This window comes from Acomys russatus, chromosome 1, assembly GCF_903995435.1.
Source record: "Acomys russatus chromosome 1, mAcoRus1.1, whole genome shotgun sequence".
Taxonomy (NCBI): Eukaryota; Metazoa; Chordata; class Mammalia; order Rodentia; family Muridae; genus Acomys; species Acomys russatus.
Window position 1 is genome coordinate 92,189,084 of NC_067137.1, and position 16,490 is coordinate 92,205,573.

General features: G+C 42.8%; 1 protein-coding gene across 1 annotated transcript in view; it reads left to right on the forward strand.

Moving 5' to 3' along the window:
- Sipa1l1 (signal induced proliferation associated 1 like 1) overlaps positions 1-16,490 on the forward strand; it is a 300,315-nt gene that overhangs the window by 194,129 nt on the left and 89,696 nt on the right. Inside the window, exons 5-6 of the mRNA XM_051148660.1 lie at positions 12,442-12,572; positions 15,986-16,174. Of these exons, the coding sequence (XP_051004617.1) occupies positions 12,442-12,572; positions 15,986-16,174 (320 nt within the window). The remainder of the gene's footprint in view (positions 1-12,441; positions 12,573-15,985; positions 16,175-16,490) is intronic.

The following is a 16,490-nucleotide window of genomic DNA, read 5'->3' on the forward strand; positions in this document are numbered from 1 at the left end:
TTTGGGCTTTTTAAAAAAAAATTATTAATTTATTCATATTACATCTCGATTGTTAGCCCTTCCCCTGTTTCCTCCCATTCTTTCCTCCCTCCCACTTCTTCCCTTCTCCCCTCCCCTATGTCTGTGATTGAGGGAGACCTCCTCCCCCTATATATGCTCTTAGAATATCGAGTCTCTTCTTGGTAACTTGCTATCCTTCGTCTGAGTGCCACCAGGTCTCCCCATCCAGGGGACATGGTCAGAAAAGGGGCACCAGAGTTCGTGTGAGAGTCAGATCTCACTCTCCACTCAACGGTGGAGAATATCCTGTTCGTCGGCTAGATCTTGGTAGGGGTTCGAAGCTTACTGCCTATATTCTCCTTGGCTGGTGCCTTAGTTTGAGGAGGACCCCAGGATCCAGACCTGCCTGTCATAAAGTTCTTCTTGTAGGTTTCCAGGACCTTGTGGGTCCTACTATTTCCCCATCTTCCATGCTACTCTTGCCTAAAGTCTCAATCAGATGTCCTCTCCTCTGACCCACTTTCTTGGTAAATAAAGATTTTCATGGTACGTATCCCTTGGACTAGTGTTTTGATATAAGTGAGTATATACCGTTTGTCTCTTTTTGCTTCTGGGTGAACTCACTCATTATGATAATTTCTAGATCAATCCATTTGTCCACAAATTTCGGGAATTCCTCGTTTTTAATAGCTGAGTAGTATTCCATTGTGTAAATATACCACAGTTTCTTAGTCCATTCTTTACTGAGGGACACTTAGGCTGTTTCCATGTTTGTTCTGGCTATTATGTATAAAGCAGCTATGAACATGGTTGAGCATATGTCCCTGTTATGTGGTAGGGCATTTTCTGGGTATATTCCAAGGAGTGGGATGGCTGGGTCTTGAGGAAGCCCTATTCCCATTTTTCTGAGAAAGCGCCAGATAGCTTTCCAAAGTGGTTGTACTAGTTTGCATTCCCACCAGCAATGAAGGAGTGTTCCTCTCTCTCCACATCCTCGCCAACATGTGGTGTCATTTGAGTTTTTGATCTTAGCCATTCTGATGGGTGTAAGATGGAATCTCAGTGTCGTTTTGATTTGCATTTCTCTGATGACTAACGAGGATGAGCATTTCTTTAAGTGTTTCTTGGGCATTTGATATTCCTCTGTTGAGAATTCTCTGTTAAGTTCCAAGCCCCATTTCTCAATTGGGTTGTTTGGTTTTGTGGTGTTTAATTTCTTGAGTTCTTTATATATTTTGGATATTAAACCTTTGTCAGATGAAGGGTTGGTGAAGATCTTTTCCCATTCTGTAGGCTGTCGCTTTGTTCTCTTGACAGTGTCTCCTGCCTTACAGAAGCTTCTCAGCCTCATGAGGTCCCATTTATTAATTGTTGACATTAAGGCCTGGGCTGTTGGTGTACTGTTCAGGAAGTTGTTTCCTGTGCCTATGTGTCCCAGGCTCTTCCCCACTTTTTCCTCTGACTGAATTAATGTCTCTGGTTTGAAGTTGAGGTCTTTAATCCACTTGGACTTGAGTTTTGTGCATGGTGATAAAAAAGGGTCTAATTGCATTTTTCTACATGTAGACATCCAGTTAGACCAGCACCATTTGTTGAAGATGCTATCCTTTTTCCATTGAATAGATTTGGCTTCTTTGTCAAAAATCAAGTGAGCAAATGTGTGTGGATTCATCTCTGGGTCTTCGATTCGATTCCATTGATCCACCAGTCTATTGCTTTGCCAGTACCATGCTGTTTTAATTACTGTTGCTCTGTAGTACAGCTTGAGATCAGGTATGGAGATTCCTCCAGAGGATCTTTTGTTGTATAGGATTGTTTTTGCTATTCTGGTTTTTTATTTCTCCATATGAATTTGAGAATTGATCTTTCAATATATTCAAAGTATTTTGTAGGTATTTTGATAGGAATTGCGTTGAATCTGTAAATTGCTTTTGGTAAGATGGCCATTTTTACTATGTTGAATCTCCCGATCCACGAACAAGGTAAATCCCTCCATCTTCTCATGTCATCTTCAATCTCTTTCTTCAGAGGTTTGAAGTTTTTTTCGAATAAGTCCTTCACTTGCTTGGTTAGAGTTACTCCTAGATATTTTATATGGTTTGTGGCTATCGTGAAAGGAGTAGTTTTCCTAATTTCTTCTTCTGCCTGTTTGTCATTTGTATACAGGAAAGCTACTGACTTTTTTGAGTTTATTTTGTATCCTGCCAATTTGCTGAAGGTGTTTATCAGCTGTAGGAGTTCTCTGGTGGAATTTTGTCGGCCACTTATATACACTATCATATCATCTGCAAATAAGGATAATTTGACTTCTTCCTTTCCCATTTGGATCCCCTTGATCTCCTTTTGATGTCTTATTGCTCTGGCTAGAACTTCAAGAACTATATTGAAGAGATAAGGGGACAGGGGGCAGCCTTGTCTGGTTCCCGATTTTAGAGGGATTTCCTTGAGTATCTCTCCATTTAATTTAATGTTGGCTGTTGGTTTGCTGTATATGGCCTTTATTATGTTTAGATAAGTGCCTTGTATTTCCGATCTCTCCAGAACTTTGAACATAAATGGTTGTTGGATTTTGTCAAATGCTTTTTCTTATCTAAAGAAATGATCATATGGTTTTTCTCTTTCTGTTTGTTTATATGGTGGATTACATTGATGGATTTCCATATGTTAAACCATCCCTGCATGCCTGGAATGAAGCCTATCTGGTCATGGTGAATGATGTCTTTGATATGCTGTTGTATTCGCTTTGCGAGAATTTTGTTGAGTGTTTTTGCATCAATGTTCATAAGAGAAATTGGTCTGAAATTCTCTTTTTTTGTTGGATCTTTGTGAGGTTTAGGTATCAATGTGACTGTGGCCTTATAGAAGGAATTTGGTAATAGTCCATCCATTTCTATCTTTCGGAATAGCTTGAGTAGTATCGGTATTAGCTCCTCTTTGAAGGACTGGTAGAATTCTGCCCTGAAACCATCTGGCCCTGGGCTTTTCTTGGTTGGGAGACTATCAATGGTTATTTCTATTTCTATAGGCGAAATAGGGCTATTTAATTTGTTTATTTGGTCTTGGTTCAATTTCGGCAAATGGAATCGGTCGAGAAATTTGTCCATTTCCCTTGAATTTTTTAATTTTGTGGCATAAATGCCTTTAAAGTAGGTTCTTTGATTCTTTGCATTTCTTCGGTGTCTGTTGTTATGTCTCCCTTTTCATTTCTGATTTTGTTAATTTGGATAGTGTTTCTCTGTCTTTTAGTTAGATTGGCTAACGGTTTGTCTATTTTGTTAATTTTCTCAAAGAACCAGCTCTTGGTTTTGTTGATTCTTTGGATTGTTCTCTTTGTTTCTAATTTATTGATTTCAGCTCTGAGTTTGATTATTTCTAGGCGTCTACTCCTCTTGGGTGTTTCTGCTTCTTTTTTTCTGAAGCTTGCAGATATGTTGTTAAGTTATTTATGTGGGATGATTCCATTTTCTTTTTAAAGGCACTCAATGCTATGAATTTTCCTCTTAGCACTGCTTTCAATGTGTCCCACAAATTTGGGTATGTTGTCCCATCATTTTCATTGAATTTCAGGAAGTCTTTTATTTCTTCCCTTACTTCTTCCCTGACCCATGTGTCACTAAGTAGAAAGTTGTTTACTTTCCACGTGTTAGTATGCTTTTTGTTATTTCTGTTGCTGTTGAAGTCCAGCCTTAGACCATGGTGATCTGATAAGATACAAGGTATTATTTGAATCTTCTTGTATCTGTTGAGGTTTGCTTCATGACCAACTATGTGATCAATTTTAGAGAATGTTCCATGGAGTGCTGAGAAAAAGGTATACTCCTTAGCGTTTGGGTGGAAAGTTCTGTAGATATCTGTTAGATCCATTTGCTTCATTACATTGGTTAATGAGGTTATTTCCCGGCTTAGTTTTTGAATCAAAGACCTATCCTTGAGTGAAAGTGGGGTGTTGAAATCCCCCACTATTAATGTGTGGGAATCAATGAGTGGGGCAAGCTTTGTTAATAGGTCTTTTACAAATGTGGGAGCCCTTGTATTCGGAGCATATATGTTCAAAATCGTGATGTCTTCTTGGTTGACTTTACCTTTGACGAGTACCAAGTGTCCATCCTCATCTCTTTTGATTAATTTGGTTGAAATATTTGGTTGAATATCTATTTTATTAGATATTAGAATGGCTACCCCAGCTTGTTTCTTGTGACCATTTGCTTGGAATATTTTTCCCCAACCTTTTACTCTGAGGCAATGTCTGTCCTTGTGGTTGAGGTGTGTTTTCTTGAATGCAGAAGAATGTTGGGTATGTTTATGCATCCACTCCGTTAGTCTGTGTCTTTTTATTGGAGAATTGAGACCATTGACGTTGAGAGATATTAATGACCAGTGATTGCTAAGTCCCTTCATTTTTGGTATTTGTAACAGTCAAGATTTTGTGAGGTTGTGATTTTGCAATGGTATAGTTACCTATTTCCTGTGTAGTTATGGTTGTAGTTTGACCAGTTGTCGTGGAGTTTTCCTTCTAGTAACTTCTGTAAAGCCGGATTTGTGGATAGGTACTGTTTGAATTTGTTTTTGTCATGGAATATCTTGTCTTCTCTGTCAATGGTTATTGATAATTTTGCTGGATATAGTAGTCTTGCCTGGTATCTGTGTTCTCTTAGGGTTTGCAGCACCTCTGTCCAGGCCCTTCTGGCTTTCATGGTCTCTGCTGAGAAGTCAGGAGTAATTCTGACAGGTTTGCCTTCATATGTTACTCAGCCTTTTTCTCTTGCCGCTTTCAATATTTTTCCTTGTTCTGCATATTTTGTGGTGTTATTATTATGTGGCAGGAAGATTTTCTTTTCAGGTCTATTCTATTTGGTGTTCTGTAGGCCTCTTGTATGCTCATATGCATCTCCTTCTTCAGATTGGGGAAACTTTCTTCCATTATTTGATTAAAGATATGTTCTGGGCTGTGGAGTCAGCTATCATCCCTTTCCTCTATCCCAATTATTCTCAAGTTTCTTCTTTTCATGTTGTCTTTTAATTCTTGTATGGTCTGTGTCAGGAATTTTTCAGATTTAGCATTTCCCTGAATGGTTGTTTCCAGTTCTGCGATTGTATCTTCAAGTCCTGATATTCGTTCTTCTATTTCTTGCAATCTGTTAGATAAGGCCACCTATGAGATGCTTGCTTTCCTCTTTGCAGCCTCTTGATCACGTTTTTCTTCTGTGTGTTCCTGCATCATAGCTTCCATTTTTATCTTCATGTCTTGTACTGTTTTAATGATTTCCATCATCTGGTTATTTATATTTTTCTGAAATTCTTCAAGTGCCTCTTTATATGACTCTTTTTAACTCTTCAGCCCTCCTGCATTTGTTTACAGATTTTATTTGTTTCTTCCATTATCATCTTCTTTACTAAGGACTTGAGGTCATTTTCTTGCCTATCCATTGCTGTTAGGTTCTCTAGGTTGTTTTCATTGGGAATGTTGGGATCCGGAGATGCCAAACTGTTTTGGTTTTTGATACCATTCTTTCGCTGTCCTCTTGTCATTTTGATGGCTCTGATGTTGGAAGGTATTTTGTAGTGACCTTCGCTGGTTGAGAGTGGTTAATTGATAACTGATTATAGGTCAGGTGCTCTCGCCTGTGGGGATCAGGGTGTATTTCTGTGGAATAGGTAGGTGATCCAGTTTCACTCCTGGTGATTTTCCTCTGCCTGAGCCAGCCAAAGTAGATATCTGTTTGGACTTTACTGCTGTAATTCAGATCAGCAATCTTGGGACCTAAAATAAGGTCCGCACACAAACGTTCTGGATGAGTAGGTTGATCCCAGCTGCCTGTCCTTCCTGTGGCTTTGTAGTCAAGACCCCAGGTAGATCAGATCTTCTGGGGGTGTAGCTGTCTTTTAGCTCTGCCTCTATACCCTATAGCAGTGCCCAACCTCTCCCAGTATTATATGCCTGGAGGGACCAAGGTCGCTCTTGGTCAGCAATTAGGCACTGCAAGCGAGACCCTCTTTTCGTCTCCCGATAAAGTAAGAGTGCCTTCCTTGCTCAGGCCAGGATCCGCAGCTGGACTCTCTCGTTCGGGGAGCAGGGCGCGCAGGGCCAGTGCCTTGCGGCTGGGCGGTTAGTAAGACTAGCGTTGCAGAGCTCTGGCAGTCGCCCGCAGAACCAGATCTTCCCGCTGGGCTATGATGGTCCCCTCACACTCTAGGTCAGCAATTAGACACTGCAAACACTACCCATCCACGTCTCGTCTCCCGATAATGTGAGAGTGCCTACCTTGCTCGGGCCAGGATCCCTAGCTGGGCTCTCTCGTTCGGGGAGCGGGGAGCATAAGACCAGTGCCTTGTGGCTGGGTAGGAACAATAGGGTTGCAGAGCTCTGGCGGAAGCCAGCGGAACCAGGTCTTCCCGCAGGGCTAAGAGGTTCAGCTATCGCTCTAGGCAAGACCCACGTCTCCCAATGGGTCTGTGGAAGCAGCTCAAGCTGATTTCTCACTGCCGCTGTTTGCAGGCTCAGTCCGCTGTGATTGGTGTTAGGTTTGGCCCAGGATGGCCAGCGAGCTGCAGTCCCACTTTAACTGTCTCTGTTGGGTCCCGCCGCCTGTGTTTTCAGTCGGCCTGGGCGGGTGACCTCTGCAGTTTGGGGTGGTGCGGAAGGAGGAATCCTAGGGCAGATTCACCCTCTTCGCTGAGATTCCTCTGGCTGGGGACTCTGGAAAAAACCCCTCCCCAAACAGCGAGTCTGTGCTCTATATACAGGCTGCAGTTTGCATGTGGATTCCGTCTCAGAGTTTGGGGAGTGCTTTTAGCACCTCCGGGATGTTGCTTGACCCAGGGTGGTAGGCCCCCTGCTTGGTCTGTGGCCTTTGGGCCCCACTCACCTACAATTCTCAAAGTCCAGCAATCTGTTGCTCCACTTATGTCTCTGGTCTCCTCGGGGTAGATCAGGTACGTGGCTTAATGGTCGGCGCCATCTTGGAATCAGGACCAACTTGTGCTTTTTACTGTTTATTTTTCCTATTTAAAACTTCAAAATCAATGCTTATGTGTAAATATTTAAGCCACAAATTATAACTTTATAAGTTTTGAGTAAAAATAAGGTGGATCTTAATTGTTGATGATTGTGCTCAGTTTAAAGTACAGTGACCCTAAGACACTGTCTAGGTACTTGGAATACTAACACAATGATAACAAATATGAGAACCAGAATGAGCCATCCAGAAACTGCCGACTGAGTGCTGTAACTCTTAAGACTCAGCTTTACTTTTCTCCTTTACAGTTAAAGTGCCAGGCATGGCTCTTTGACCACATACACACGTGTCCATGTAGCTTATAAGTAGGTGAAGTGACTGTATTTGACACAGTTACTGGAGTTTACAACCATTCACTTTTTTTCTTTTTAAGAATGTCAAATACGCATTACAATTGTAAATGTATTGACCATAAATAAATCTCTTTATATAGAATGTCCCAGAAACAGAATTCCTGAGGTTCTGTATACTGTTTTGCTAGGCTTCCTAATCCACAAGAAGAAAGTAGGGCTTTGGGTATGGCTATAAGCAATATGCCTCTTGCTGAGTTTGGCTCCCCAGAAACCATGTAAAGCATCAGTGGGTATGGTAGCCTACGTATAGGTGGAGCCAGAGAAATCCCAGAGCAGCCTGGCTAGCTACACAGCCAAATAGCTAGCAGTTGGCACCACAAAAGACCCTGCTTCAATATGTAATGTGGTGAGGCATCTTGAAAGATACCCAGTATTAACCTTGGGCCTCCACATGTGTATATGTACATGAGCCTGTGCCCACATACAGGTAAGTATACCTCTGCACATGTATACACTACATGAATACACAAACCAAAAATCTCTTAGGATAAACATCAGATGTTCATAAGATCAGTGAAGATTGGGAGGGCTCAGCATCTATGTCTCCTGTCAACATAGAAAACGTTTGCATATCACGAGTAAAGCAGAACATGTGATCTAAGTAAATAGCACATCCTTTTGGCTACCAGATTTTAACTATTTGCTGCTTATAAAATTCTAGAGACTTCTGGGAATACAGTGTAGCTATAATTGCTAAGAAAATGAGCTTTGACAGCCTGAGATACTCCTGATTTGGTACTGTAGTTTAGTGCTTGGGCCTGCCCTAAGTCCCAGCTGCCATACCACTAACAAGGGAAGAAACCATCTTAGTCTCATGGTTGATGTGATGCTTTGGCGGAGTGCTTTGCTTTGGTGTGTTGTGTTATTGTAGTCCGAGGATTGGCGTGTTGGGGGGCACATCACTCTGGCTCTACACTGTTATAGTATTTGGTGATGTAGAGCCTGCTAAGTCATCCACCACCAGCATTCCCACTCAGGTCTGCAGCTCTGCTCCCCATCCCCTCTCTTCTTCCTGTCATATTCCTCACCCTGAACTACCTGCCCAGATTCCTCTCTTGCTTCCCTTCCCCTCTCATCTTTTCACCCCTGAGGAAAGGTGAGCCAACTGTGGATACAACTGGAAAAGCTCCCTGTCTGTTCTAGCCAAAAATGGACCTAGAGAGCTGATAGAAGGGAAGACATTTTAATTATTTTCATTTATACACCCTGGAGCAGAGGCCAGGATGCTGAGACAGAGAGATGCTGAAAGGGACAGACAGAGGCAGGCATGGCCAGAGGGCTAGACTGATTATGTGAACTCTGACACATTTGTCTTGAGATCAAAATGTAAAAACTAAAATTCAATTTATGGTGGCATGGTGAACTAACCTCTTCTCTCCTGGGGACAGTACATCACATTAGGCTTTTAAATTGAGCGAACTGCGTTCATGTGTCAAAAGAGTTTACTTCTGTTCCCATAAGTCTATATGCAAAAAGAAGTACCATACCAATGTGGAGTTATACTGCGTAATAAAGTGAGGTAAGAACTCTGAACTGACAGGTATGAGCCTGATGGTGCAAGCATTACACAGGGAGCCAGACCAGAACCTCTGTCTATACCACTGGACTGACATTGATGGAAACTGACCAAGATGCTGCTGCTGTAGAAATGATAGCTAGAACTCCTCATTTCATCTTTTAAAATTATGTGTCTGTCCAAAGACCTCAGTTCAAAAAGATCTCCCGCTGTATCTGATCAGAGATGGGTGTGTTTGAAGACAGCGTCTAAGGAAAGTGTTGAGGTTAGGTGGTAATTATCCCGTTTACCTCCACTCATAAATAGCTGGGGAAATGAACAAATGTATGTCAGGTTTTGATGGTGCCCAAAGAAAAAGAAAAAAAAAGAAAGAAAAAAAGAAATGTATTTGTACTTTATATAGAATTTAGTTTGTTTTAAAATAATACTTTTATGTCCCAGTTAACACTAAAGTGACTCTTTAAATTCATGCTTTTTGTTTTATAATGTTTCTACATCTTTGTATGTGAAATATAGGAATATCTGCTTTTTCACTAATCTGTTTGGAACTTTTTAATACTTTCAAAGCGTTAGTTTTACTGTGTAAATTTCTCCAATGCACTCCAGTTTTCAGCTTTTCTTTTAGAAGACACCTCAGTGGCACTCAAGGTGAGACCAGATAAAAGGATATAGTCAAATGACATATGACTGTGGGGGTTTGGACAACTGAATACATTTAATAGGCCCTCAGATGTGAGAAGTCTGGGTCAAAGAAAACTCTCAACTTGGGTCAGGTCATAAAGACTTTTTAGGAAGCCATGAAAGGTATCCAAAGGCCTTTGAAAACCCTTGAGTAGATTTAAAGCTTCATGGTGATCAGTCAGGTTTGCATTTTAAAAGGAGTATCTCACTGCCCTGTGAACTTGGAGGAAAGCAAATAAGGTAGGCAAGCGTAGACTGAACATGGGAGAAGAAAGAGAGTAGACAGTTGAGAGACTAGGGGGGTTGAGTTCTAGGGGCATCCCTGGTGTTACCTGGCACAGGGTGAATTTGGAGCGGATGCTATTTAGTTCCAGTGGGAAAGTTCACATAGAGCTAGCAGTTGAAAACCCCAGGATGGATGGATTACTCAAGAATGAGAAATAAAACCAAGCAAAAGCAGCCAGAGTGGTTGAAGGATAATCAGAAGAGGGTGATTTAATATTAGGGAATAAGAATATTCTAGAAAAAAATGACCATCTGTACTAGATGTTAGTTTGAACACAGTAGGAAACAGAAGCATTGGTTGTTCTCACTCTGAGGCAGCTGCATAGTGGAAGAGAATGATGGAGCTAACGTGAAGGCACACACAGAAGTTTCTAGTGGGAGGAAGTGGAAACAACTGCTTGGATTTGCATCGTGAATAGAGATGGAGTACAAAGAAAGAAGAGGAAGCAGTAAAGACAAACAGGTGGTGCTGGAGGCATGTATATGTTCCTGGAAGTTCAGACTGAGTAGAGGCCAGGATGGAGGGCGATGTGACTTTGGATTGTAGGGAAAAGGAGGCTAGAGGCCTGTCGAAGGTCAGTCTGTGTGCATCGAGGTGGCAGGTGGTGAGCTTGCTTCTGAAATGCCTTTTGCTTTCCTGTTGACAGCATTAGCACTTGCTGAGGTTGAAGGGGTGAGGGAGGGCTGTTTGAAGCAGTAGCCCTGCAGAAGCAGAGAGCTGACCAGGGAAGCCTCCAGGCTGAGGTTGTTGATGGTGAATCCAGAGTGGTGTATCTTTGTGACTTTCTCCCGCAGCTGAAGCAGCAGCCACACCCACCTAAGGTGTGGGGTGTAAGTGACCTAGAGTCTCTGAACAGAGGAAGTGCAGAGTGTGTGGCCCACATGCCCCTGGCAGGTCTACTGCTGTTGCGTACTGCAGTACTGATGTATCCTCTGAGGGTTCCTTAGTGCTCCTCAGTAAATGGTCCTGATTCTGTCTTGTTTTCCTTTAAGTTCTTGTCAGCTCTTTTATGCTGTTTCTGTCTCCCCACTTTCTGTTTTTTTCCTTGTTGTCAGTTGTTTATCACATTGCTGTCTGCATGCAAGTCTGTATCAGCCCTACACCCTGGACTTTGTCAACACCGGGAATTATCTGTCACCTCTCTGAAATAGAGCTGTGGGCTGGAAGACCAGACAACCAAGCTTGTTAGAATTGTGTGCAAAGTAAGAGTAAATAACCTGTGAGTGTGGTCATGTGCTGTGCTTTGAGGGTGTACGTGAGTGTTTGACTTCTGTGGTGTTTATTGGATTGCTTCTCAGTTGTCCACATATGAAATGCTTGTTGCCTGTGTTTCCATTGTGTCTTCTTATTTTGAATTTCCATGGATTATAATACTCTTAGAACTTGCAATGTCTACGACTATTTTGTTCAGTTGTACATTAGTATTTATTTACAAAGTATTTTCATGAGCATTTCCTAAATTTGAAAACCATATGCCTAGATATGCTAAGTTACTTCTTATTATTCTCATGGATTTTCAAATACTTATATATTTTGTATGGAAATAACATGTTCTCAAATATGCATTTTTATGCCAGTAACATACATGTCATGACTTAATTATTTAGTCATGTCACATGTGGATGACATAGAACAACATAAAGCAAATGTTTTGGGAGTTTAAAAAGTAAGCCTGCTTGTCATAGACTTTCGTGTTGAATGGGTTTCCTCATCTGTGAACATTTCATGTACATATCAATTCTAATTTTTAAAGGTATATATTCAAGAGCCAGTAAATCTCAGTTTTATTATTTTCTATATATAATTCTTTCAGAGCTAAGGATTGAATCTAGGATCTCATGTACACTAGGGAGTCACTCCACTGATCTGTACACCTTTACTCCCAGATAATTTAATTTTGACTTCCTCTTTCCTTCTTGTTAAATGGAGCCTTTTTGTATACCCTACCCCATCCCACCCTGCCCCGCCCCCACCAAGGCCTTGCTAAGGCTTGGGGCCTTTAACAGTTGAGAGCATTGAGAATCACATGAGCCTCTAGGGCACAGTGACTAGGAATTACTGATCTCCCTGACTGTTCCCTCACGTTCTGTGGCTGCAGTTTGTCTCCTTCCATGGGACTTGCCAAGAACCTTGGGTCTAGCCTCCTACCTCCCAGGGCACAGCAAAGCCTGTCTTCTGAGCTCTCCTCTGCCTGGCAGAAGCTGCTTGGGAGTACAGGACTTCTCAGGGGCTCTTCTTTCCAGGACAGGGACATACTTTAAACCGGAAGAAGTCCCTCCTCTCACACTCTATTGCACGCCTAAATAAAATGTAAAAGGCCCTAACATAAGGGACAGATAAACTGTAGCCTATTAAAATGGTAGGACATGGGGAGAGCACACACTAAGAACTTAGAATAGTAAGTTGTAGAGTAGGAAGAACCCAGTGGGCCTTCTCTGTGCTGTCCTCTCAACAGTGAAGGATGTTAATTTTGTTAAACATGCTTATATTGTACTGGTAATTTCTGGGATGTGATCTTGAACTCAAACAGAATGTTATTTTCCAGTATTGGATACATTTTCTGATTTTGTTTTATCTTATTTTGCTAAGAACACTGGAACTATTTTGGGGCTGATGAGAATCTTGGTCCAGTGGCTGTGAGCATCCGAAGGGAAAAACCAGAAGAAATGAAAGAAAATGGATCTCCATACAACTACCGAATAATTTTTAGAACTAGTGAGGTAAGTTACAAGTGAGCAAGATTTGAGACTTAATCCAATGAGGGAAAATGGAGCAGAAGCAGTAATGAGATTAAATTCAATAGGATAAGGTCCCAGTGTCCTCAGAAGAAAGGAGGCCTAGAGTTGGGGAGATAGTTGCGTTGATAAAGTGCTCGCTAGGACCTGTGTTCAGTTCCCAGCACCATGTGTCCAAAGCTGGCATGGTGGCTTGTGCTTGAAAGGAGGCAGAGATAGGCAGATGCCTGGACCTACAACCTAGCCTACTTGGCAAGTTTCTGAGCAACTCTGTCACTTAAAGGGGGTCGGGGGTACACCTGAGGAATGACACCTAAGGTGACCTTTGGCCTCTTCGCACATGTGCATGCACACACCTGCAGAAGAAAGGACTATTTTTTTTGGTGATGGTGCTTGGGAGCAGGGTTGCTTAAGTCTGATATTTCAGCCTAGCTCCAGGAAAGTGTGGTGCAGGAGTAGGAGTTTTCATGCAAAGAAAGATAGGTCTGGAGGAAGCTGGAACCCCCAAGACTCACAGATTCAGGCCACATGGAGAGCGCCCAGCATCCTGAGCCACTTCTAAGCATGTGTGAAATTGTTCCAGTTCTCAGTGTGTTACTGCCTCATCTCCTAGTGCACTTTAGCATTGTCCTCATGTATCAATGCCTGATACTCCTGAGGTATCCAAAAAAGAATGGCTTGGAAATTGGTTTAAACAGAGCATTTGGCTTCATTTTCCTCACTGAATGCAGGGCAAGTTTCAGGGCTTGGCTTCACTTCCTAATTGTCTCTGAGCTTGAACTCTGGGGAAATTAAAAATTGGGGATTTTAAAAGGCAAGGTTTTTGTATTTAATATGTTATTTGTAGTGCCCAGGGAGGGGTGGAGAGCCTGCCTGTGTTCATGGGCTTTTCCTGTGTCAGAGCTGATAATGCTCAGAATTAGCCCTTTTCTATCTTCCCAGATCTTCCAGACTTCTCAAACCACCCTTATCTTATTTTCTTTCTTTTTTTATTTTAGTTCTTTGCCATCTCTTTATATTTAACTTTTTTCTTCCCTTTTGTTCATGTTTTATTTTACCCACATACACATTTGTTTAATATAGGCTTAGATTCTTCAAAAACCTACTTTATTTAGGGTTCTTAAACATTCCCTTATCTTATTTTCAAGTGGTATCCCCCCCACTTGTGTGTGCACACACACACGCATACACACACGCACACGCTCCATCCTAGCTTTCCTTTTCTGTGATATTGTTTGACCTTTAGCATGATCTTGTTCCTGCCCTACCTGTGTGTCGAGCTCAGATGCAGTCTTCCCTGGAGGCCCTCTTTTCTCAGGCCCTGTACTGATGGCCCTCATCTTTCCTGCCCAGGGTTAACTTCTGCCCTGTGCAGTACAGCGGTCCCTGAAACTACTGGCCCTAGTTTTTCCCTTCTGCTCTTTCTTCCCTCACGGGCTCTGCTTGCTCCCTCTGGCCTTTCAGTCACAGGCCTGCCACTCATCAAGTGAGTCCTTTGCCTTGGCTTTCAACTGAAAAGTCCAAGTGCCACGCTGTTCCATTATACGCCATGGGAAACCATTGCACTTGTTATTTAGGGTCAAATTAATAACCCACCGTCCCTGGCCATGTCTGTAATTGTTAGTTTGGGCCAGAAATCCTGACATCACACTTGACTCCTCTCTTCTCATTCCTGCCCCGAATTTACTCTGCCAGCAACCTTTGCAGTCTTGTCTTCAAATACTGTATGTCTAGAATTCAGCCACTTCCATCCCCTGAGGCTCTCAGGCCTAGTCCCGCCTCCTTTCACCCAGCAGAGAAATAAATCTCTATCTCCTCATTTTTCTCTCAGAATCCTTTTCACCTTTTCCATCCTTCTGAGTAAAGCAGCCTGTGTACCTGCTGAGGAACCCTAACGCCCGGTAACTCCCCTGGTTTTGTCCTTCCCGTAAACTTTGCCTTCCTCCCCACTGGTGCTTTCTCCTTGCAGTGGCTTCAGCCTCCTCGCCATTCCCAGGGCTTCCTGTATTCTCACTCCGTCTCGTGCTCAGACCCTGTGCTGTCCCGGGTCTGAATTTTCTGCTCTCTTCTGTTTAATTCTCATTAAGACATGACACCGTCTTACAGGGTGTCCTTGTTATTGGGTTTGCTTTCTGCCTCTCCCGGTGAATGCAATGCCATGAGGCTGGAGACTCTGGTGTGCTCATTACTAAACTGTGGAGTAGTCTCTTTGCTGGGCACAGGCTGGAGTACAGCTTCTGATTCTTGAATTCCATCTTATTCTTGACTTAATTTCTTCAAGTGTGCACACCATTCCTTTGGAAACCTGGTGAGACTGCACAGCAGAGCCAGAGGGTGCAAAGTCCTCCTCCAGCTGTCCCTTCCCTTCCGTTCCCTGCTCTACCTGCCCACCTTCCCTGTCCTGCCTCAGGGTCAGCTGCGGCTGATCTCATTCCCACCCAAAGCCTGGCTTTTCCTTTCTCTGTACTTTTGCTCATGTTTCCTTTGCCCTTTTCTTCTTGTAGAAATATTTCTTTATTCTTTAACCCATTCTTTTTTCCTGTGTTTCCTATAACCAATTTCCAGTGTTACCTGTTCTACTAAGCTTTTTCCTAGTGGCCTAAGCCACTATCACTTCTTTCTGCCTTTGGATTGTCCTACTTTCTTTAATGAACAGTCTTTCATGTGTTTAATGAACAGATTGCATGTGTGTATTTCTCATCTCTCTCCCTGTTAAATGCCACACATATCCCCAAACATGCACTCTCTCAGCTCTCACATTACAACTTCCATATTTAATAGATATCTACTCCATATTTTATTTCTTAGACCATCAAACCTTAGTGAAATTCACAAACAGTTTTGCCACATAGAACTTATGAAAATCAAGACCACTTTAAACTTCATGCCTGGGTTTACTTTTCTCCAGTAAATCACTTTTAGTAGAAAGCACCATGCCTTAATATTTGATAATAACAAAGTATTTTAAGAAAGGAAGAGTCATTATTTCCAGTGCTCTGCGTGCTGTTTTAGAAGGTGTGTCAGGGAGCAGAAAGTGTCACCCTCCCTTCTACCTTTCATCACTTAAAGAGGATGTCTCTGATGTGCCTCCCTGTTCCTCTGTGTGCTTCCTGCCAAAGTGATACAGAGACCTCGAGCTTACTAGTCCCCGTAAGACAGGCTGCTTTTGTCAGCCCTGTAACAAACATGCCGTGCATTCTCTTCAGCTTGTGTGGGCTCTTGGAGTGTTGGCATCGTTGTTTCACATAGAGTACCCTCTCTTTCTTCTCTCCCTCCCTCCACCTCCTGACTTGACCATTTGCCAGTCACATTTTAGCTTGGGACAGAGCTGCCATCCAGGCCTCCTGAGATTCAGTGTTTCATAGTGAAGCCTCACCATAGCCCTGTCTCTCTTGTAGCTCATGACACTGAGAGGGTCTGTCCTGGAGGACGCCATTCCTTCCACAGCCAAGCACTCCACAGCCAGAGGACTGCCTCTGAAAGAGGTGTTGGAGCACGTCATCCCAGAGCTCAACGTGCAGTGCCTGCGTCTGGCCTTCAACACGCCCAAAGTCACGGAGCAGCTCATGAAACTGGACGAGCAAGGGGTAGGTATGGCACCGCAGGAGCTCGTCCTTGCTGCCTGCGCTTCCTACTGGGCTTCCAGGCACAGACCTTGATGTTTCTTCTTAGGTGGGGAGAACTGGGTGGTTGATAGTAAAGGACGCTCTCTTTGTGGCTGTTCATCAGGGCATTAGCTACATTCAGCTCTCTGATGGTCACCCGCACGTGTGATGGGTTTCTGAGCATGTGGGGGGAAAGCCCTGGCATATCAACAGTAAGTATAACGATGGCATTACTCTACCAGTAATTAGAATGGTGACAGCAAGCCCTACTACATGTGTTCTCCAGATTGTGTCCTCA